Consider the following 17993-nt stretch of genomic DNA (forward strand, 5'->3'; position numbering starts at 1 on the left):
AATTTGAAGACATCTTTACTGACATACTTGACGGATGCCATTCAGCAATGGCGATCTGCAACTGTGAGGCCTGGATCCATCTCGCTTGTCACTCGCACGTGTAACGCCTCGCTGACATTGAGATTAGTATGCCACGTCATGAGTGGTCGCAACTCACCTTTTACTCAAGAAAGCCAATAACCAATTTGATGCGTAGCCGCAAAGAGCTGTACAACATCCTTCTATGTTTGGCTCTTGATTCCTTTCAAGAACCGGGAAGGCCGATCTCTGATCTCAGGAATTTGGGGTCACCGGCTATATTGCACTTTGGTTGCGTTTATGATATGAGACCGCAAAGGACTTTCTGGCATCAGATACTGAAGATCTAGTAGCTTTTAGATGTTCAACATAGGAGTAGGTTGGAGTAGTCCTATTGAACCGTTACTAACGACGACAGGTCAGTGGCAATCACAGGCTTGTTTGATATAACAGCACGGGTTTGTCAGTCTGGCTTCACCATTCTTGTACCTTAGGACGAGGAGACATCAAGAGCTCCTGGCCTCAACCTGTGCTTGACACACAAGGATCATGAGGACTTTTGAAATGTTGTCAATCGAAAACATACAAAGGTAAGTAGTACCAGCCAATACCAAGCTGGGCTTTTCGAGGTAGACTTCGAGGTAGACACGTATCGGATCAAGCTTGACCGGAACACGCCATTTTGACATGAGCATCCACGGCACCCCATGCTTCGCCCTGCCGGAGCGTCCCAGCGGTGGGTACGGCCGGGTCTCTTGACAGCTAGGTCAGGGCTGCGCCGTGGAGGAGGTCAGATGGATCTCATCGGCAATCGGATGTGGTAGATTCAGAGGCGTGGAGCATGTCACTGTCATTGAAGATTGTTCTGGCTTGTGTAATTAAGCACCTGTGTTGGAGCTAATGGGGGCGAAACGGGTAGCGTTAGGCCAAAGCGAATTCCTTTGGCAAAGACGTGCGACGCGCAACCTGGAAACGTGCCCCTCCTTCATCGTATTCGGGTTGAGGTAGGGTACGTACCGGTGCTAAGGTGAGCGCAGCAGCCAAAAAGTCGAGGTGCGAGGTGCCAGGCGTTCCATGCAGGGCGATAAGACAGCCCTGCCCACCTGGAGGATGACTGATATCGGCCTCCTTTGATTGCCCGCGACGGGGCGCAATTCTCATGCATAAGTGCTTCTTCTGAGAAGATGATGCCGACGTTGAACACAACTCAAAACTCCAATTGAGAGCTGACCAGTTCGAAAAGGTGGACATTGAATTAGACTGTCGCCACCTTACTTCAAGTGCTTGGCTTCGTTAGAAGCTTTACCTCTACGTACCTTAATCCAGGTGTCTGGCTTTGATGGAAGCTCAGAAGCAGCATAAGAAAGAAAGGAGCTTTGTCCCATCCATGAAATGTTTCCATGCCCCGTGCCTCCCGCCTGTTCGGCTTTTTTCCCCCTCGGCCCCCTACGATTGGCAGAGTGGCAGAGCCAACAACGCCTGGTGCAGCTGTCACACACCCTTTTGCCTCCCGAAATCTCGTACACCGCCCGACCCAGTCGACAGGGCACGCCTGCTTCCTACTGGCCAAAGCCCACCACGGAAGACGGAAGGACCCACGAGCTGCATGGTTCGATGTTCAAGTGCAGCTTCTCATTGGCTCATGACACAAGAATGGGCAAATCGCAACTAACGTCCCCACGCTGTCGCCCAGAAAGGGTGAGAGATGCACAGGGGCGTTTTCATAAGGTACCTAGCACAATTCCAGAACTAACCTAATCTTAAGTCACCTTGAGTAGGTAAGGGAAGGTTTTTTTCTCTCTCTATATGTGGTGACAAGCACCAGAGACGCAGGTGCCATTTCCTTTCCCCGTCAACCGAAATGATCCATGGATAAAACCTCAACAAGACCCGGCCCTGGACCCTTGACTTTGCCGCCCGCCGTCCTTTTTTTCCCTTAAACCTCCCATCGCCACCTAAACACCACCTTCGGCGCATTGTTGAAGGAGTTGCGACTGTCTTTTCTTTCCCTCCCCAGCTTTCTCTTCGCCAACTTTGGCTTTCCTCATACACATCTGTAATTCCGCACTTGTTGAAGCACACAAAGTCGCAAACTTGCGCTCTCCGCCATCATGGCAGCTTTCATGTGAGTCGGGCCCCGTTTCTTTCCCCGATCCACGGCGCGCCCCCTTTATAGTCCTCGAACACAATCTTGAAACGAACAGTCACTGACCTGGTATTGTGCGGAACAGCAACTCGACCGTCATCAACACCGCCTTCAACCACACGCAGCCGTACTTCAGTGTCCTCGAGGAGGTATCTAAGTACAATGTCCAGCTCAACTACTTTGAGCGCCTCTGGGCCGTATGTCCACACCTCATCGCGTGCCTGTGCCAACCAACGTCTTTACAATGCGACTGACACCTTCCTTCTAGGCTTGGTATCTCTGGATGCAAAACGACACTCTCGCCACTGGCATCATGAGCTTCGTCATGCACGAGACCGTCTACTTTGGCCGCAGTTTGCCCTTCATCATCTTCGACCTCATCCCCTGGTTCCACAAGTACAAGATTCAACCTGTGAGCAAATCCTCCACATCCTGTCATCACAATACTCCGGACATATCCGCTGACGCTCAAATAGCAAAAAGTGCCGACACTCAAGGAGCAATGGGACTGCGCTATGGTCGTCCTTATCAGCCATTTCACCGTCGAACTCCCCCAGATCTGGCTCTTCCACCCGCTCGCCACGTGGTGCGGCATGGAGTACAACGTCCCCTTCCCTCCTCTCTGGAAGATGGCCATGCAAATCTCCATCTTCTTCGTCATGGAGGATACTTGGCACTACTGGTTCCATCGCGCCCTGCACTACGGCCCCCTCTACAAGGCGATCCACAAGCTTCACCACTACTACTCCGCGCCTTTCGGTCTCGCCGCAGAGTACGCCTCACCCATCGAAGTCATGCTCCTCGGCATCGGAATCGTCGGCTCGCCCATCTTCTGGGTCACCCTCACCGGCGACCTCCACCTCCTGACCATGTACGCCTGGATCGTCCTCCGTCTCTTCCAGGCCATCGACGCCCACAGCGGCTACGACTTCCCCTGGAGCTTGCGCCACTTCTTGCCCTTCTGGGCCGGTGCCGACCACCACGATCTTCACCACGAGAAGTTCATCGGCAACTACGCCTCCAGCTTCCGCTGGTGGGACTACTGCCTCGACACCGAGGCCGGTCTTGAGGCCCACAAGAAGCGCCGCGAGAAGAAGATCCAGGCCATCAAGGCGCAAAAGTCTCAGTAAAGCTGCTTTTTTGCAGCGGCTGCGAAGCCCTTTTTGCGACACAAAGTACGCACATCACCAAGCACCATGGCCATGTGTGTATGCCCTGGGAGAAGAGAATGACGGACGCGCTCACGAATTGTGGTTGAGAGCGCGTTGCTGGACACACCGGCCGCGGGGTGGTGTCTCATGATACGATGTATAGAACGCGGCAGGAAAGGAATACCGCAAGGGAAAGCGATACGACACGGGCCCGGACAACCGAGGCCATACCATCAAAGTCACGTAATTATCATTGGGGCGGCGTTTGAAAGAGGTATTGACGGTTGTGCGAAAAAAAAGACGAAACCACTTATGCGAATTCTGTCGTATATATTGGGAAGGCCGCCCATATAACTGGCATTGTAGTAGATTACTTAATCATAGCACAACATTCGCTCTTCTTATACCCCAGTTTGTATGGCTTGCATGTTCTCTTTGTGTATTCACGTTGTTGTACGGGACTATTGTAACAGTGACTTTGTGATCAGGAGAGTAGCTGAACCCCCCCGGGCCCTCGGGTCCGAATTGAGGCTGACTATCCGAGGCGGCATCACTTCTTCGGCGTGCAGCAGTCCCCAGCCGTGCCCGCCGCCTTGTCAGCCAAACCCCGGATGCCGCAGCTCACGGCCTCTGTGCCAGTGGTTGCCTCGGAAGCCGGCACCTCGACCTCGCCAAAGTCCTTTGCCAGCACGTCGCAGATGAGAGCGAGCTTGAGATCCTTGTCAGACAGGCCCTTGGGAACATGTGTCGTCCACCGGATAAAGGTTGTGTTGTAGACCTGCCCTCTTGTTTTTAGTTTTTTTCTGATTTTGGAGACTCCTTGCTCGATTTTCTTGAGAAGGACAGGGTGTTTGGGGCTTACGTTTGACCACTCTGGATGATGATTGTGGATCTTACATTGTAGGCTCACGGCTGTCATGAAGTCCTTTTCACTCGTCAGCAGTCGATTTCATGTTTCCTCAGACGAGTTGTCATGAAATATGATGGCATGGTGTTTGGCCACACAGAGACATGTAAGTAAAGAAAAGAGATAGGATAATAATACGCACCCACGTCTTTGCAAAGTTCTTGAACTTGAAGCTCCGCTCGACGGCCTCACCGTCGTTGACGAGCGCCCAGCCCCGGCCCTGTCCCAGCAGCGTCTGGAGCGTCGAGGAGAGGGAAGACTCGTCGGAGCCCTTGGAGAAGCGCGGCGTGGGCGCGGCGGTGGTGGTTGTGGTTGACATTGTTCTCTGGTATCGTGGTGCGAACTGCTGCTGGGTGAAGTTTTGTAAGGGTGATGGGAATGCTGCTGTTTTTGAGAGCCGGGATGGTGCCGAGGTGAGAGGCCGCGGGGTACAGTGTGCGATGCAGCGGATGAGGGTACGCGCTGGGGTGCTCATCTCTGAGGGTGTGTTTGTTGCGATGGACTTGGGTGACGTTATTCTTGTAGTTGAGTCGCAGATGTAGGATTATGGTGTGGTTAAAGCTCATGTTGTTAGAGGTGTACCCCTGTCGTAGGCACTTGCGGTTGAGCTTATGTGGAGACGCATGAAGATGGACGAGGTTGCCTCATAACAGTTGGTTTTGCTCGACATCTGCAATGATGTGTAAACTCCATCCCTAATGCCCTTCCATATGCTTAGGCCAAAATGATTGACTTCATGTATTTCTCAAGAAGCTCAGAAACAGTTCAGGGGCCCTGGGTCACTCAGGGAACTAGATGTACTTTCCAGACCTAGGATTTAATTCCTACGAATGACGGGGTAGCTTCAGAGTCCAAGTTTGATTACATGTTAGATCGATAGATCAATCTACTGGTTGAGTACCCTGAACTCTGCATTCGAGACGAGGCCACAATGGGTAAATCATAATTGAAAGCCAGAGACATTGACCTCCGATATGCGTTCTATTACTGTCTTGCATCCTGGGTGCCCCAAGGTACTCTACATTTATCGAGGATACGGAGTATGACAGCAGGATAAGGATAGCGAGGGCGATGAAAACGACAGGAGTTAACGAGGGCGAGAATCACAGAGACAATGTTGGTCAAGGAAATCGCGAGGCTAAGACTGACGCTGATCAGAATAGAGGTGGAGGGAATAGCTCTATAAGATTCATGCTCATCCGAAGGGCATATACATCAGTCTCAAGCTGTTACCTCTACGTTCCTACATTTGGAAGGTCGATTACCAGACCACGCCGCTATATCGCACCCCCCTGCATGTATCTGTAGCGACAATCCATTGATCAGCTCAAGCGCCAATATCAGGAAAACGATGCCTGTTTCCCGGATACCGGGGTGGAGGAGGTTGGTAACATGGTGGATAGCAGAATGGTCAGGATTCGCTACCCCGCGCTCACCAAACCACACAAGTTCAGACTTGACTAAATGATGACGACCCGAACATAGACTTTCATGATGTAAGATACGCAACTCTCTAAGTTCATCTCAAGTAGCTTTAACTTGGCTAATTATTTGCAGATTCAGCTCAATTGCGTACGCCTGCTAATACCTCTTCATTGAGAATAAATCTACTCGGGACCTAGACAGCCATAGTCCTTGGACGCCGTGCAAGTCGTTCAAGATGCGTGTACCACATCGACCTCATGAGATGCAGCAGTCTGTATCAAACCCGAAACCAACGGATACTACACCTTCAAACACCCAACAAACCCAGACAATGGCCTCACAACAAGAACAGCATGAGCCAGAAGCAGGAATGGCCATCACCCTGATCACCGCCGACCTCCTCATCCCAGGCCGCGGCACCCCAGTACAAGACGCCGCCGTCGCCATCTCAGACGACAAGATCATCCACGTCGGCCCGCGCGACACCCTGCCCTCCGAATACCGCTCCCTCACCCCCCTTCATGTCCCCGTCCTCATGCCGGGCCTCTGGGACGTCCACGTCCACTTCCTCGGCATCGACGTCGTCACCGGCTTCAGCGACGGCATCTTCAACGTCCTCCCCGGGTCCAACGCCCTCATCGGCGCTGTCATCGTCCAGGACCTCGAGGCCACCCTCATGGCAGGCTACACCTCGGTCCGCGAACTGGGCGGCTACGCCGGCGACCTCCGCCCCGGGATCGACTCGGGCCGCCTCGTGGGCCCCAACGTCTACTCCTCCATCGCCGCCATGTCCATCAGCGGCGGACACGGCGACCAGCACACCCTCCCCATGCAGACGGTCCTCGACTTTGCCAAATGCGGCGGCGGCGCCTGCTCCATCGCCGACGGGCCGGAGGACTGCACGAAGCAGGTGCGCCTCCTTGTCCGCCGCGGCGCGCGCTGCATCAAGATCTGCTCCAGCGGCGGCGTGCTCAGCCTGCTAGACGACCCGGAGGACAGGCAGTTCTCCGACGAGGAGCTGAGGGCTATCGTCGAGGAAGCGGGCCGCAGCCGGCGCGCGGTGGGCGCCCACGCCATCGGCAAAGCGGGCATCATGGCTGCGCTGCGCGCGGGCGTCAAGAGCATCGAGCACGGGTGCTACCTCGACGACGAGGCCGTCGACCTCATGCTGGAGCGGGACGCCGTGTTTGTGCCGACGCAGCACGCCATCATGACGCTGGCTGCTGACCCGTTGCAGCTGCCGCCGCCGCTGGCGAGGAAGCTGGTGAAGCTCGTGCAGAGGGCGACGGCTTCGTATCAGCTTGCCATCGGGAGAGGCGTCAAGGTCGCGCTCGGGACGGATACGTGGAGCAGCGACCGGACGAAGCCGCTGGCGCACGGGAAGAATGCGCGGGAGCTGTACTGGGCGGTCAAGAACGGCATGACGCCTCTCGAGGCTATCGAGGCTGGCACGGCGAACGCGCCCGAGGTCTTGGGCGGGATGGCGCCGCTGAGTGGGCAGGTTAGGGAAGGGTATGATGCGGATTTGATTGCTGTTGCGAGGAACCCGCTCGAAGATATTGAGATTTTGACCGACAAGGACAATATTACCCACGTCTGGAAAGGGGGCAAGTTGTTCAAGTCTTCATGATAGTTGGGAGGATGCTTATAGCATACCTCAGACTGTAAGGGTCGGTCACCGATTAGTGATGAGTATATAAGTCGATCGTCAGCTCAACTGATAGCTCCTTGAACGACACCATACATATATAAACCTTTCTTTTTCCATTGAAGGTATCGATACGCTGGCTTTACTTCAGTAAACGGGTTGCTAGCCCAGATACAACCGGATCAAGTGCCTCATCACAGCCACACATCGCCCGTTCTCCGTTTCCGTATATACTCTATAGAGTACGGATATGATGGATGGTCTGTAGGAACCGCCTAAGAAGCCGTAATTTGGAGGATCATTCGGCTAGGTAGCATTCGGTAGCATAACGATGTTGACTGCGGTGTAACGATCCTAGTCCACGCTGCACTTTCTAGGCCGCAGTCCATTGCCCCATTTCATCAACACAGACCTGTGGAGGGATGGGAGGTAGGGGTGTAGGTTGATCGTAGTATGTCGATAGCTTCGGAATGTTCACTAGATGTTTTCCGGGGGGTCGAGCTGCGTTAAGCCGCACTGAGCACTCGCAGATGCAAGCTTGATGTCGAAGAAGAGAGACTGGGCAACGTTACAGTCAACTCAGTGGTGCTGACTGAAGGGCGCGCGGACTACCGCTCCATCATGCGATATTGACAGACGCCTAGTTAACCAGGAACCCTACCTTGCGTTAGTGAAGAGAGAACAGACTCGCAATATTGAAGGCGCCTCTTCTTGAATTCCAAATTTCGATTCGCCGATGACAAGCCAGCAGCACATCCAAACGGGAACAACAGCAGATGGGACGCATCACCATACGTGTAATATGCCATTGGTTGACCAAAAAAGGGCCGTGTGTGTGTTGTCACGGTCGTCTTCCAGAACCGCGCACAGACCCCGCCAAAGCTGCAGCACAGGGCATCTGGCGCCGCATGCCAGACGCGCCAAGCCATTGGGCTTATGTAAGTCAAACACCGGAAGTCGCGGTACGTGTTGACCGAGGAAAGCCCGCATACCGTAAGTACCCCGATCCCTTCCTACCACTTTCCACCTCAGCATGGCACGCATGGCACGCTTGGGAAGGAAAAGAGGGATTTCCTGGCAGTAATACTCCGTACGTACGGATACGACTGTACGAGTTGCCTACCAGGCCTTAGTCAAACATCCGTACCCTCCAGGTAGTGTTTGCTGCCCGGCGCAAGCCATGCGTGCTTCGGCGGGATATTTCCTACTCAAGCTTGGTACTTCCGTTGAGGGGTCGGCTAATTATTTGACTGACAACCTTCCCTCAGTCTGCTTCTGCACTCACTCACCTCTCATAGGAGTCGGATTTGCGGGAATAAGGTACTCGGCAAAGGCAAAGTTCTTCCACGATCGTTCTGGTCTGCTGTCTGCGGCCTGCTAGGGTGCCGAGTGGCTCCGGCGACTTTCCCAGTCGTCTCGCCCTGCCTGTCATCGGCCATTTCGTAAAGTCCGTCGCGTCGCCCTTCCAATCACAAGCAGCCTCTACCGTCGGGTTAGTCCCTGTGGAGAAATTCGTTGGATGACGTAAGTTACCGTAGACCGCAAGTAGGCCAGTTTGGCCCGCAAATAGTCTTCCTCCCTGTGGTCTGTGGATGAAATGTCGCAACTCGGAACGTGCCATTTCCTGAATGCTGACAAACCAGACTTGCTGACTGTTCGGATTCATGAACGACATCGACTTGAACATGCAATGAATCCTCTGGGAAATGAGTTGTCGCTGGTCCGCGGCTGACAACAAACTCCGGACAGCTGATCACAACGTGCTTCCACAATCTTGTTCCTGCCGCCCCTGCTTCTCCTATCTCCGTATCTTGTGCTGTTTACCCACTGGTAGGGAGCTAGGGGAATGGACCGCCTCACTCTAATAGGATGGAAGTACGAAGAGAGATGATGATAGGGATGGTGAGTATAGCATCAGAAGACAATACCTAGTGAGGCATACCGATTGGAATCACGTGGCAGAGTCGTGCTGCCTAACACAGCATCTTCGCCAGCGCCACCCGAAGGAGAAAGTAAGGCTACACCGCAGATGTAAGTGAGCTGTCGCGGTGCGAGCACATATGCTTTCAGCTCAGAGTTTGGACTTTCAGCTCCGAGCCCGGTACATAAGCACATATGTGAGGTAAGGTAGATTCAGTGTCAATCTGCGCAGGTTGGCAGGCTCACAAGCAGCTCTAGCCTGCCTGCTTACCTATGGCTCGAGGTCGACATTTTTCGTTTCTTCGTCAGGCGAGAGCTTGACTTACAACACAGACAATCTATCTGCGTTCTTACCTCATCTCCAAGGCTAAGCCACCTGCTCTCATGGGACCTTCCTGTGTTGACTAAGGTGGTCGGGGTGTTTCCTGACCTGGCCCCGTCGGCTCCGGGGAGCACTTTCAGTCACCTTCCTCATCCCGCTTGACGGCACACTGGAAGGTACCTACCTCACATCGGGTCGGGGTAGGACTTGTAGGAGTGAGGTCAGGTACGTACCGAGGAAAGGAACACGGCAAGCTCGAAGCAGGTACACACGCCAAAGCACCTTGCCTTCCCCCGACAACCTGGAAGCAACGAGCTGCCTGCACCTGCCTGCCTCCGCCCTACCGAGATTCCTCCTCGTCGCGTCCCTCTTCTTTCTCTCCCAATCAATCAATCAAACAACCAACGAATCCTTCATTCCCAGCCACGCGGTTTTTTTCGTCTCTGCTCTCTTCCACTCGGCCAATACCTTGGGTCCTTTTTTCCCATTGCAATTTCTTGGACAGAAAGACTGGCAGACAAGAACCAAAACAAGGACAACTCGATACACTCAACGCGTCGAACGTGCTCTCCAACCACCTCTTCTCGGAAAGCTTCTCCCACACGGTACACCTGGCTGCACCTGGAGAAAGCGGACCAGCAGCAGATCAGACCCGACGCAGATTGCATGCTTCTGCCGCGGATTACACACGAAAGAAAAAAAAAAAAGAGGTCCAAGCTGCGCGACCCGACCTTTCTCTTACCTCCCATTACCTCCGCCTCACCTCATACTTTGGGCCCTTACCTCACCGGAACAGGTACGGTACCTACGGAATACCTTACGTTACCGCGTACAGATTACCCACACCCTCGTCAGGTTTCCCCTCCTCTACGACGCGCTAAGGTCGCAGACGATTACCTAAACATTCGTTGAACTGCCGCATCGGTACTCCGTCTCATCCAGTCTCATCATCAGGGCCCTCTTTATAAGTCCTGGTCGGGTGCCTGTAGTAATCAATCCTCCGTTCCCTTCATGCTGAGTCAGAACCGGAGCTTGAAGATGCAGAGCGCTTCACCCTCGTCCTCTGCGAATACCACCACTAACACAGGTAAGCTACTACTCACCTTCCTCGTTTCTCATTCCTCTGTTTCCCGATCCCTATCCTCATGTCCTGTTCTATTCATCCCACCAACTCGCCGTTTCGCCCGACCAGCGAGCGCTCTGCCAAACTCCGTCGATCCCGTACCGTTCCTCTCTGACCTTTGCCCTCTCTCCCTCTTCCACCTCTTTCGCAAATCCGCCCTCCGGCAGCTGTCCTAGCCATTTGCCTTACCTCATCTTTCATTCACTACTCAGTACATTGTACTTGGCTCGGATCTCATGTACTTTGAGTGAGACGAACCCTCTTTCTCACTCTAAACTACGTTACAATCATCAATACCTGCTATATCCTAGGAGAGGCCTGGCTACCTCTTGCCAGCGCTGATATGTAATCACTCCCCTTCCCCCATCAGCTTTCCGTCCATCAGCGACTACTGCAGGCCAACAGCTGTCTGAGATACATGATTGCCCTCGTTCGTTTCTGTATGGACAGAAGCTTGAAACAGAGGCAGACCGAATCAAAGACAGAAATCCGGCTTATGCGGCTGTCGAATGGACCATTTTCAAACCTTCTCCCATCGTCTCACGGCGCATCTTCCATCCCCACATATCCCTGCTGCTCCGGCGACAACGCCAAACTCTCAAGTCTTTCAAGCCTCGATTTATCTTACCTTTTCAAGCCAAAACGGTCCCTGAATCTCACTTGCCTTTGATGACGAGTTTTGATTTTATACCGAACCTGGACACTGCTTGCTGACATGATATGTGTTGTCCATAGACGCCCACTTGCGCGCGCAGCTTGAGCTACTCAGCAAGCATACCGCGCCCGGCTCGACAGACAACGCGACCGGCCCAGCTCGTGGAGCTCGCCCTCAAGCTCCCAACCCTTTGACCGCGTCACCACCGCCGCCGGCACATGGCTATAGTAACGGCTCTACATCGCCCACTGACGTCTTGCCACCGATAGTTAATAACCAGGCCGACCCGGAAGCGCATATCCACCCTGACCTCCGAGCTCGAATCACGCAAGCTCCCGCCGTCAACATGATGCCCGCTGGTGTACCACCTCAACCGCAGCAGCAAATCGCGCCTCCCGTGACGGCTGCCGGTCCTTCCATTGCGCCTCCTACTCATTCTCCCACAGAAATGGACTTGGATGACGGCGCGGAGGGTCGCAAAGCTAAGCGCGAATTGTCACAATCCAAGCGCGCCGCGCAAAACCGAGCTGCCCAGGTACGATAATAACAATTGGGAAGGTGCGCTGGATCAATGGCGCGTAATATGCCTCGCGCGTGTCGCAGATGACTGTCGCAGTGCTCTTGATACATGGGACACTATTACTGGCTCATCAACCAATCACTGCGACAGCGCCAATTGCATCCGGCGCGCCCACCCCAAATCAATTCTCCAATGCGACCTGATGATGGGCTTGAGCTAACTTGAATGCGCCGCAGAGAGCTTTCCGCCAGCGAAAGGAGGGATACATCAAGAAGCTTGAGCAGCAAGTTAGAGACTACATGGAAATGGAGGGACAGTACAAGACGATGCAGTCAGAGAACTACGCGTTGCGCGAGTACGTGATTCACCTCCAGTCGCGCTTGCTCGATCTTCAGACCGAAATCCCTCAGCCGCCGCCCAATGTCAACCTTCAGCAACCTGCACTTCCGCCTCCTTCGGTTCCGACAAGTGGTCCTGAAGCCCCGCCTAGCAATGCGGGTGCTGGTCCTCTTGAGGCCGTTGCGCAGGCAGTGGCCGGTCTGCAGGCACAGGAGCAGCTTGCGCAGAGAGATCAGTTCACAAGGCCCGAGGCGGTGACTAAGGAGGAGCCGCAACGTGAGCCTGATGGACCCGTCGACCCATCGCTACCGGATGGCCTTCCGGCTCCGACTGCGTCCATGTGAGCGCGCCAAGAAAACGAGGGCGCGACGCATTTGAATCATGGTTTTCACGTCGCTGGCGTTGCGGTACAATGGTTTGTCAAGATATTACTAGTGGACTGGCGTTACCGGCATGGCTTCTATCCACCCGTTGCGGGTGTTTTGTTTGCAATGCCCTCGGGCTTGAGTTCTTCAAAAGAGAGATGATGTAGGGAATTCGTGCTTGTAACATTGACACGAGAAGTGAAGAGTGTCAAAGGGTGGAGATTTGAGGGCCTGATGGGAACTTGATAGGAACCTCGAGGCGAGCTCCGGCTTTGTCTTTGATTTTTAGTCATTTGTCCCCCTCGGTTCTACACGCAAATGTACATCGAGGAAGGAGCCCTTGGTCATAACCTCGGACAATGCTTCATTGCCATGAAGCCGAGGAAAGACCTAGGCAACGTTCGAAAGTCTCATTACAGATTAGTCTCCGCAGAAATTCTGTTTTGCATGGCCTTATATGGATGTCATCGTTCTGATTCCCCCTCATTCACGCAGCTAAGGAGCCCGTCTCAATTTGCACTCGCGCGGAAATACAAACAGACATAGGTCTGAGTGTGTCGAAGAAGTCATGAAGAAATAGCAAAGCTTGGCTTTTTCTCGTCAATAAGACTGGTGGCATACTAGCAAGAAGGACGTGTAAAATGTAAAGATATGTTGACACGTAAGGCCCGGCATTTGAATTTCTCCCATCCTTTCTTGCCCTCACCCCTTTGAGACGTCCCGTTCCCTAAGCCGTAAAATAAGTCGCCACTGCTGCAAAGCGCCCGCATCGTCCGTGATCTCTGTTTTCTCCCCTTTTGTTAAGTAATCATACATATGAAGTATTGCCCAGGTCGTGCTCCTATGATCACATCGTGTCAGTCTGTTGTCTAGTTTCAGAAATGGGGGGGAATGGTTTGGGTGAACTTACCTTGAGATACTCAGAGCCCTTCTCCTGATACTCCTCCCGCGTAATGGTAGCAGCCTTCCAGGCGTCCGACCCAGCCCACCCGGCAGCGCCCTTCCACGCGTCGAGGAGGGCGTCCTCGGCGCGGCGGATGGCGAGCGGCGCGCCGGCGGGGAGAAGAGGCCTCAGCCCCTCGCGGAGACGCTCGTCGAAGCCCTGGAAGAGCGTGTTGCCGCCCGTGAGGAAGACGTCCTTTAGGAAATCTTCGCGGTTCGACACGCCGCCCAGGCGCTGGTTGAGTATATCGCCGACAATCTCGATGAGGCCGCCCTGGTCGACGCCTGCGATGGACGGCTGGAAGACGACCTCGGGCACGCGGATGCGCTCGACGTTGAGGTGGATCTGGTTCAGCTCGGCCTGGGAGCCGGCGTCAAAGGGCCGCGGGCCACGCGCGAAAGCGTGAAGCATCGACGTCGACCAGTCCGTCTTGGCCTCGTGGGTGTCCTCGTAGCCGAAATCCGGATCGTAGCGCAGAAGGTCCTCCTCGTACGTCTTGAGGTTCGCCTCGAGGTTTTCTTCTTCCTGCTCGTCGTCGCTGTTGTCGCCGACGGTGATTTGGCGGTACACGCCCCAGTCGTCGTCGTTTTGTCCGAAATTGTCGTCGTCGCCGCCGCGGCGCCGCTTCTTGACCGGGTTGTCGGACGCGAGGTTGGCGATGCTCTTCATGCGGATCTGCGAGGCGAGCGACTTGCGGTTGCCTAGGTCCTGTTTGAGGCGCTCGCGCTCCTTCATCTTTTGCAGCGTCACCTCGCGCGCCTGGCGCCTCTCCTCGAGCCAGCCCTCGAGGTCGTTCTCGCGGCGCTCCACGTCTAGCCGCTTCTCCTCCTCGACACGGGCCTTCTCGGCCTCCTTTTCGGCCTTGGCGCGGGCCCGCGCGTCGTGGTTGGACTTCATGAGCTTCTGCTGGCGCTTGGCCTTGATGCCGGCGTCGTCGAGCTCCTCGTCTGGTACGTCGAGCAGGTCGAATACTGGCTCTTGCTGCTCCTCTGCAGGGTCACCGCCAACGTCCTTTGTGCGCGCCTTCTTGACCGCCTTCTCAAGGGTGGCGATGGCTCTCTCGAGAGCAGCTTCATCCTTGAGGTCGTTGCTATCGAGCAGCCGCCTGACCTCTTTCTTGTTGGTCTGCTGCTCAAGCTTGATCTGGAGCTTCTTGTACTGTTCGAGCTCGTTCTCCTTGCGCATCAGCTTCTCGAGGCGCATCTTCGCAGCTTGTTCCTGTAACCGCCTGCCGCTCTCCTTCTTCCGCTCAGCAATACGAGCCAACTCCTCTTCCGTCTTTTGCACAATGACCTCCTCTGTAAAGGGGTACTGGATGACAATGTCCCGGTCTTCAAGGCCTGTCCAATCCAAGTAGCCTCCTAACTCAGTGTTGTAGTCTTTTGAAACGTAGGCATGGTCGCGGAGCATGTGCTCTGCCTGGGACACGTTGAGCTTCCCGTTGAAAGCAGGGTACTTGAGCCTAATCAGCTTCAGCAGGTACTCTGCCGCATGCCATCCTCCCCAGTTCAATCTTGTGGCTTGGCTCAGCAGGGCCTTGTGATTGTAAACGGGTATCACGTGTGTCGAGGTGTAGGATGACGAAACTACGATGCCTGTGTTTCCCTTGTTGTGTGTGTACGAGAAGAGGGAGTCGATGCCGTATGCTAGGGAGGGCGCGCCGTAGCATTCGAAGATGATTTCTGTCATGGCTTCATAGATGTGTTAGCTATTGGTCTTCACATGCTGCGAGAGGCCAGCTTACATTTCCGGGAGTACGGCAAGTTGGCTACCGCCTCCGTCATGATAATGGGCATGTCGATGGATGCATCATCTCCGTTCAAGCCGAGTTTGAGAAAGATGTAGTCGAGAACATGCTCCATGACATCCCAATTGCTCACAATACCCGTCCCTTGCTCGTGCGCATAACGTGTGTGACTCCTTGCAGTCGTGTCGGCATAGCAGTCGCTGCCTGCAAAGGAATACGTCTTTCCGGCTTTTCGGTCGCGGTATTTGGCCATGATCGGTGGGATGTTGAGCCTCGGCTTCTCTTCAAATGACCATCCTGCACGGACGGCCGAAGATCCTATCGACAGTCAGTCAAACAGCCGCTCCGCCACATGCGTTTTCGGAACGCCTGCGAGCTTACCGTTGTCAATTACAATGGCCGCGCCTCGGGAGGACTGCGCCAATGCCTTCTCCCGTCCATCCTGCTGTACCGGGATCGGCTTCTCGAACTTAGCCTCCTTGACTTGGAAGATCTTGGCTGGAGGGTACGTCCTCTCGGGAGGTCCTGGCAGAGGAGGGAGCTCGCCCGTAGCTGAGGGCGCCATCGCGATGTTCGTGTGTTGGGAAAGGTCTAGGGTGTCGCAGTGCGACGGACCATGCTTCGGGAATTTACGGGCAGTATATGATGGATTTCGAAGCTGTATAGCTGGTGGCGTCTTCAACGGGAAGGTTCGTTAAGGTAGGGAGCGTCTACGTCACGTGCGTCGCGTTCAATGCGTCTACTTGATTACGGTTGATGAAGTTGTGATGCGCCGTTGTTGCGAGGCTGCGAGGCTGTAAATTTCAGTGGACCCCTACCGGCTTGTGCTACTCGGGTCGCAGCGCAGCTACGCGATCTTAGCGTAGCAAAGGTAATAGTACTACGTGGGTGAATCAAGTGCAACCAGCGTCTCGCCCCTCGGTGTTTTGTTCAAAATGGGAACTATCACATTCACTTTCAGGTCTGCCAAACTTGCGACTGCCTTTAATCATGGCCATTTGAAGAAGGGTGGGAAATGCGGTCAATTCAGAATTCTGAAGCTTTCCTCCAGTTATGGCTTCTCAGTGGGTATCTGCTCTATGGCTCGTGGAGTGCGCCGGAAATGTCATCAGTCTTGTCTCATTCCTCATCCATACACCCAGCACCTAACGACGAGTTCCGCCATGTTCATGCAGGCGGCTTCAGGTTGTCCGTAGCTAGTCCAGTGTTAAATTACTTCACGAAGGTCTGCATAATGACAAGAAACGTACCCTCAAGATGGAACAAGACATTAGACTGGTAGTTCTTGAACATCTGAGCGACGAGCTCGACATTCATGTTCTCAATGTTGATCTCCTGAAACCGACATCAGTCACAGCAAAGTGTCATAGAATAAGAATGGGTAAATTACCTGCAGTGATCTATTCATGACCATCACCGCCTCGTTGAGTTTTTCCTGGAACTGTGTAAGTCGTAATGACCTATGGTTGTTAGAGAGCGACATACCACATTGGTAATAATACGAGAAAGCAGCAGGTTCTGTTGGTGTTCGTGAGGACTCTCCTACTCTATTCGTTAACATGTCTATTCGTCTGCGCTGCGAGTGACCACGGTTAGTATCATACCATTTTGTTAGGCACGTATTTGTGGTTGTGGTGTGTTTGTTTACTCTGTTACAGGTACCCCACCGCAATCGTAGATGACTTGACTCGAACAGCGCTCTAGGCACAACTCACCGATCACACCGAGCTCCCGCTCAGCGGTGAGGAACGGCAGAATAAGCTACCCGGCCACTGCTTCCCTCCTGTTGCGCAACCAGCCATCCGCCTCCAATGGGTACAGCAAAGCCGTATCATCGCAGTTTGAAACCCCAAAACCGCACGATACCACATTCCAACTAAAATGGCGGCCCCGAAAGAAGCTACAGAGGCGCAACTAGCCCACCAAGCCCTCCTCGACGAGCTCGACATCCACTCCATTCACAAGAGCTTCCGCAACCCGTCCTGGAAACCCAACCAGCGCCGCAACAAGAACATCAAGACCATCCTCGGCGACGCCTCCCGCCGCGAGGCCTCAGCCCTGGCGACCCCGCAACAAGAAGAGGGCAGCGCTGCGGCCACGCCGGCGCGGACGACGCGGGGCGGCCGCGGCGGCAACGACGACGACGGCCTCTCTACCAGCGGCGCCTCGACGCCAGCCGCCGGCAACGGCAGCGGCAACAACGACAACAACCCGAACCTCGCGCAGGCCTCGCGCAGCCTGTCGAAGCTTGTTCTTGAAAAGAGTCTGCGCCCCAACGGTGGTGGTGCCGCCGGCGGAGGCTCGGGCCCGAGTGTTACCTACACCAACGTCGAGTCGGCGCCGTCGCTGGCGCACACGAAGCGGTACTGCGATATCACGGGGCTGCCGGCGCCGTATGTCGATCCCAAGACGCGGCTGAGGTATCACGACAAGGAGGTGTTTGGGCTGATTCGAACTTTGCCGCAGGGCGCGGCTGAGCAGTATCTCGAAGCGCGTGGTGCGCATACTGTTCTCAAATAAGGGGTGTCTACTGCCTTACATCTTACGGATACATCTTGTGGATTGGACAGAGAATGACGGCGGCGGCAGGAGGCATAAGGCACGATGCTGCAGGTTTCCTTGTTTAGGCGTTACTGGGGGTCAACAACTGTGGTCATGAACCAAGTTTCGGAGTTACTGGGGGTGTCGAGCGGAACGAGTCGTTTTCAAGTCAATACGATGATTGTTCTTCATGAGGATGAGCTACTAGGGTGCGGGAATCTAT

General features: G+C 54.4%; 7 protein-coding genes across 7 annotated transcripts; 4 read left to right on the top strand and 3 right to left on the bottom strand.

Moving 5' to 3' along the window:
• Positions 1-2129: 2129 nt before the first annotated feature.
• CTAM01_03235 (fatty acid hydroxylase) lies at positions 2130-3294 on the top strand (the record flags this gene model as incomplete). The annotated part of the gene is made up of 4 exons (XM_060519271.1): positions 2130-2143; positions 2250-2361; positions 2433-2576; positions 2641-3294. The coding sequence occupies 4 exons, from the start codon at positions 2130-2132 to the stop codon at positions 3292-3294; spliced, it is 924 nt and encodes a 307-aa protein (XP_060386270.1).
• A 571-nt stretch (positions 3295-3865) lies between these two features.
• On the bottom strand, positions 3866-4697 carry CTAM01_03236 (pterin 4 alpha carbinolamine dehydratase; the record flags this gene model as incomplete). The annotated part of the gene is made up of 3 exons (XM_060519272.1): positions 3866-4093; positions 4178-4240; positions 4365-4697. The coding sequence occupies 3 exons, from the start codon at positions 4695-4697 to the stop codon at positions 3866-3868; spliced, it is 624 nt and encodes a 207-aa protein (XP_060386271.1).
• A 1281-nt stretch (positions 4698-5978) lies between these two features.
• CTAM01_03237 (amidohydrolase) lies at positions 5979-7277 on the top strand (the record flags this gene model as incomplete). The annotated part of the gene is made up of 1 exon (XM_060519273.1): positions 5979-7277. One exon carries the CDS (start codon positions 5979-5981, stop codon positions 7275-7277), a length of 1299 nt encoding a protein of 432 aa, XP_060386272.1.
• A 3298-nt stretch (positions 7278-10575) lies between these two features.
• Positions 10576-12518, top strand: CTAM01_03238 (bZIP transcription factor; the record flags this gene model as incomplete). Its single annotated transcript, XM_060519274.1, has 3 exons — positions 10576-10624; positions 11396-11850; positions 12072-12518. 3 exons carry the CDS (start codon positions 10576-10578, stop codon positions 12516-12518), a joined length of 951 nt encoding a protein of 316 aa, XP_060386273.1.
• Positions 12519-13347: 829 nt separating this feature from the next.
• Positions 13348-15794, bottom strand: CTAM01_03239 (actin; the record flags this gene model as incomplete). The annotated part of the gene is made up of 4 exons (XM_060519275.1): positions 13348-13380; positions 13450-15173; positions 15227-15547; positions 15611-15794. The coding sequence occupies 4 exons, from the start codon at positions 15792-15794 to the stop codon at positions 13348-13350; spliced, it is 2262 nt and encodes a 753-aa protein (XP_060386274.1).
• A 602-nt stretch (positions 15795-16396) lies between these two features.
• Positions 16397-16719, bottom strand: CTAM01_03240 (uncharacterized protein; the record flags this gene model as incomplete). Its single annotated transcript, XM_060519276.1, has 4 exons — positions 16397-16425; positions 16480-16564; positions 16620-16689; positions 16715-16719. 4 exons carry the CDS (start codon positions 16717-16719, stop codon positions 16397-16399), a joined length of 189 nt encoding a protein of 62 aa, XP_060386275.1.
• A 391-nt stretch (positions 16720-17110) lies between these two features.
• CTAM01_03241 (uncharacterized protein) lies at positions 17111-17749 on the top strand (the record flags this gene model as incomplete). Its single annotated transcript, XM_060519277.1, has 1 exon — positions 17111-17749. One exon carries the CDS (start codon positions 17111-17113, stop codon positions 17747-17749), a length of 639 nt encoding a protein of 212 aa, XP_060386276.1.
• Between the last annotated feature and the right edge of the window lie 244 nt (positions 17750-17993).

This window comes from Colletotrichum tamarilloi, assembly GCF_030869305.1.
Source record: "Colletotrichum tamarilloi strain Tom-12 chromosome Unknown Scaffold_7.1, whole genome shotgun sequence".
In the NCBI taxonomy this organism is placed as follows: Eukaryota; Fungi; Ascomycota; class Sordariomycetes; order Glomerellales; family Glomerellaceae; genus Colletotrichum; species Colletotrichum tamarilloi.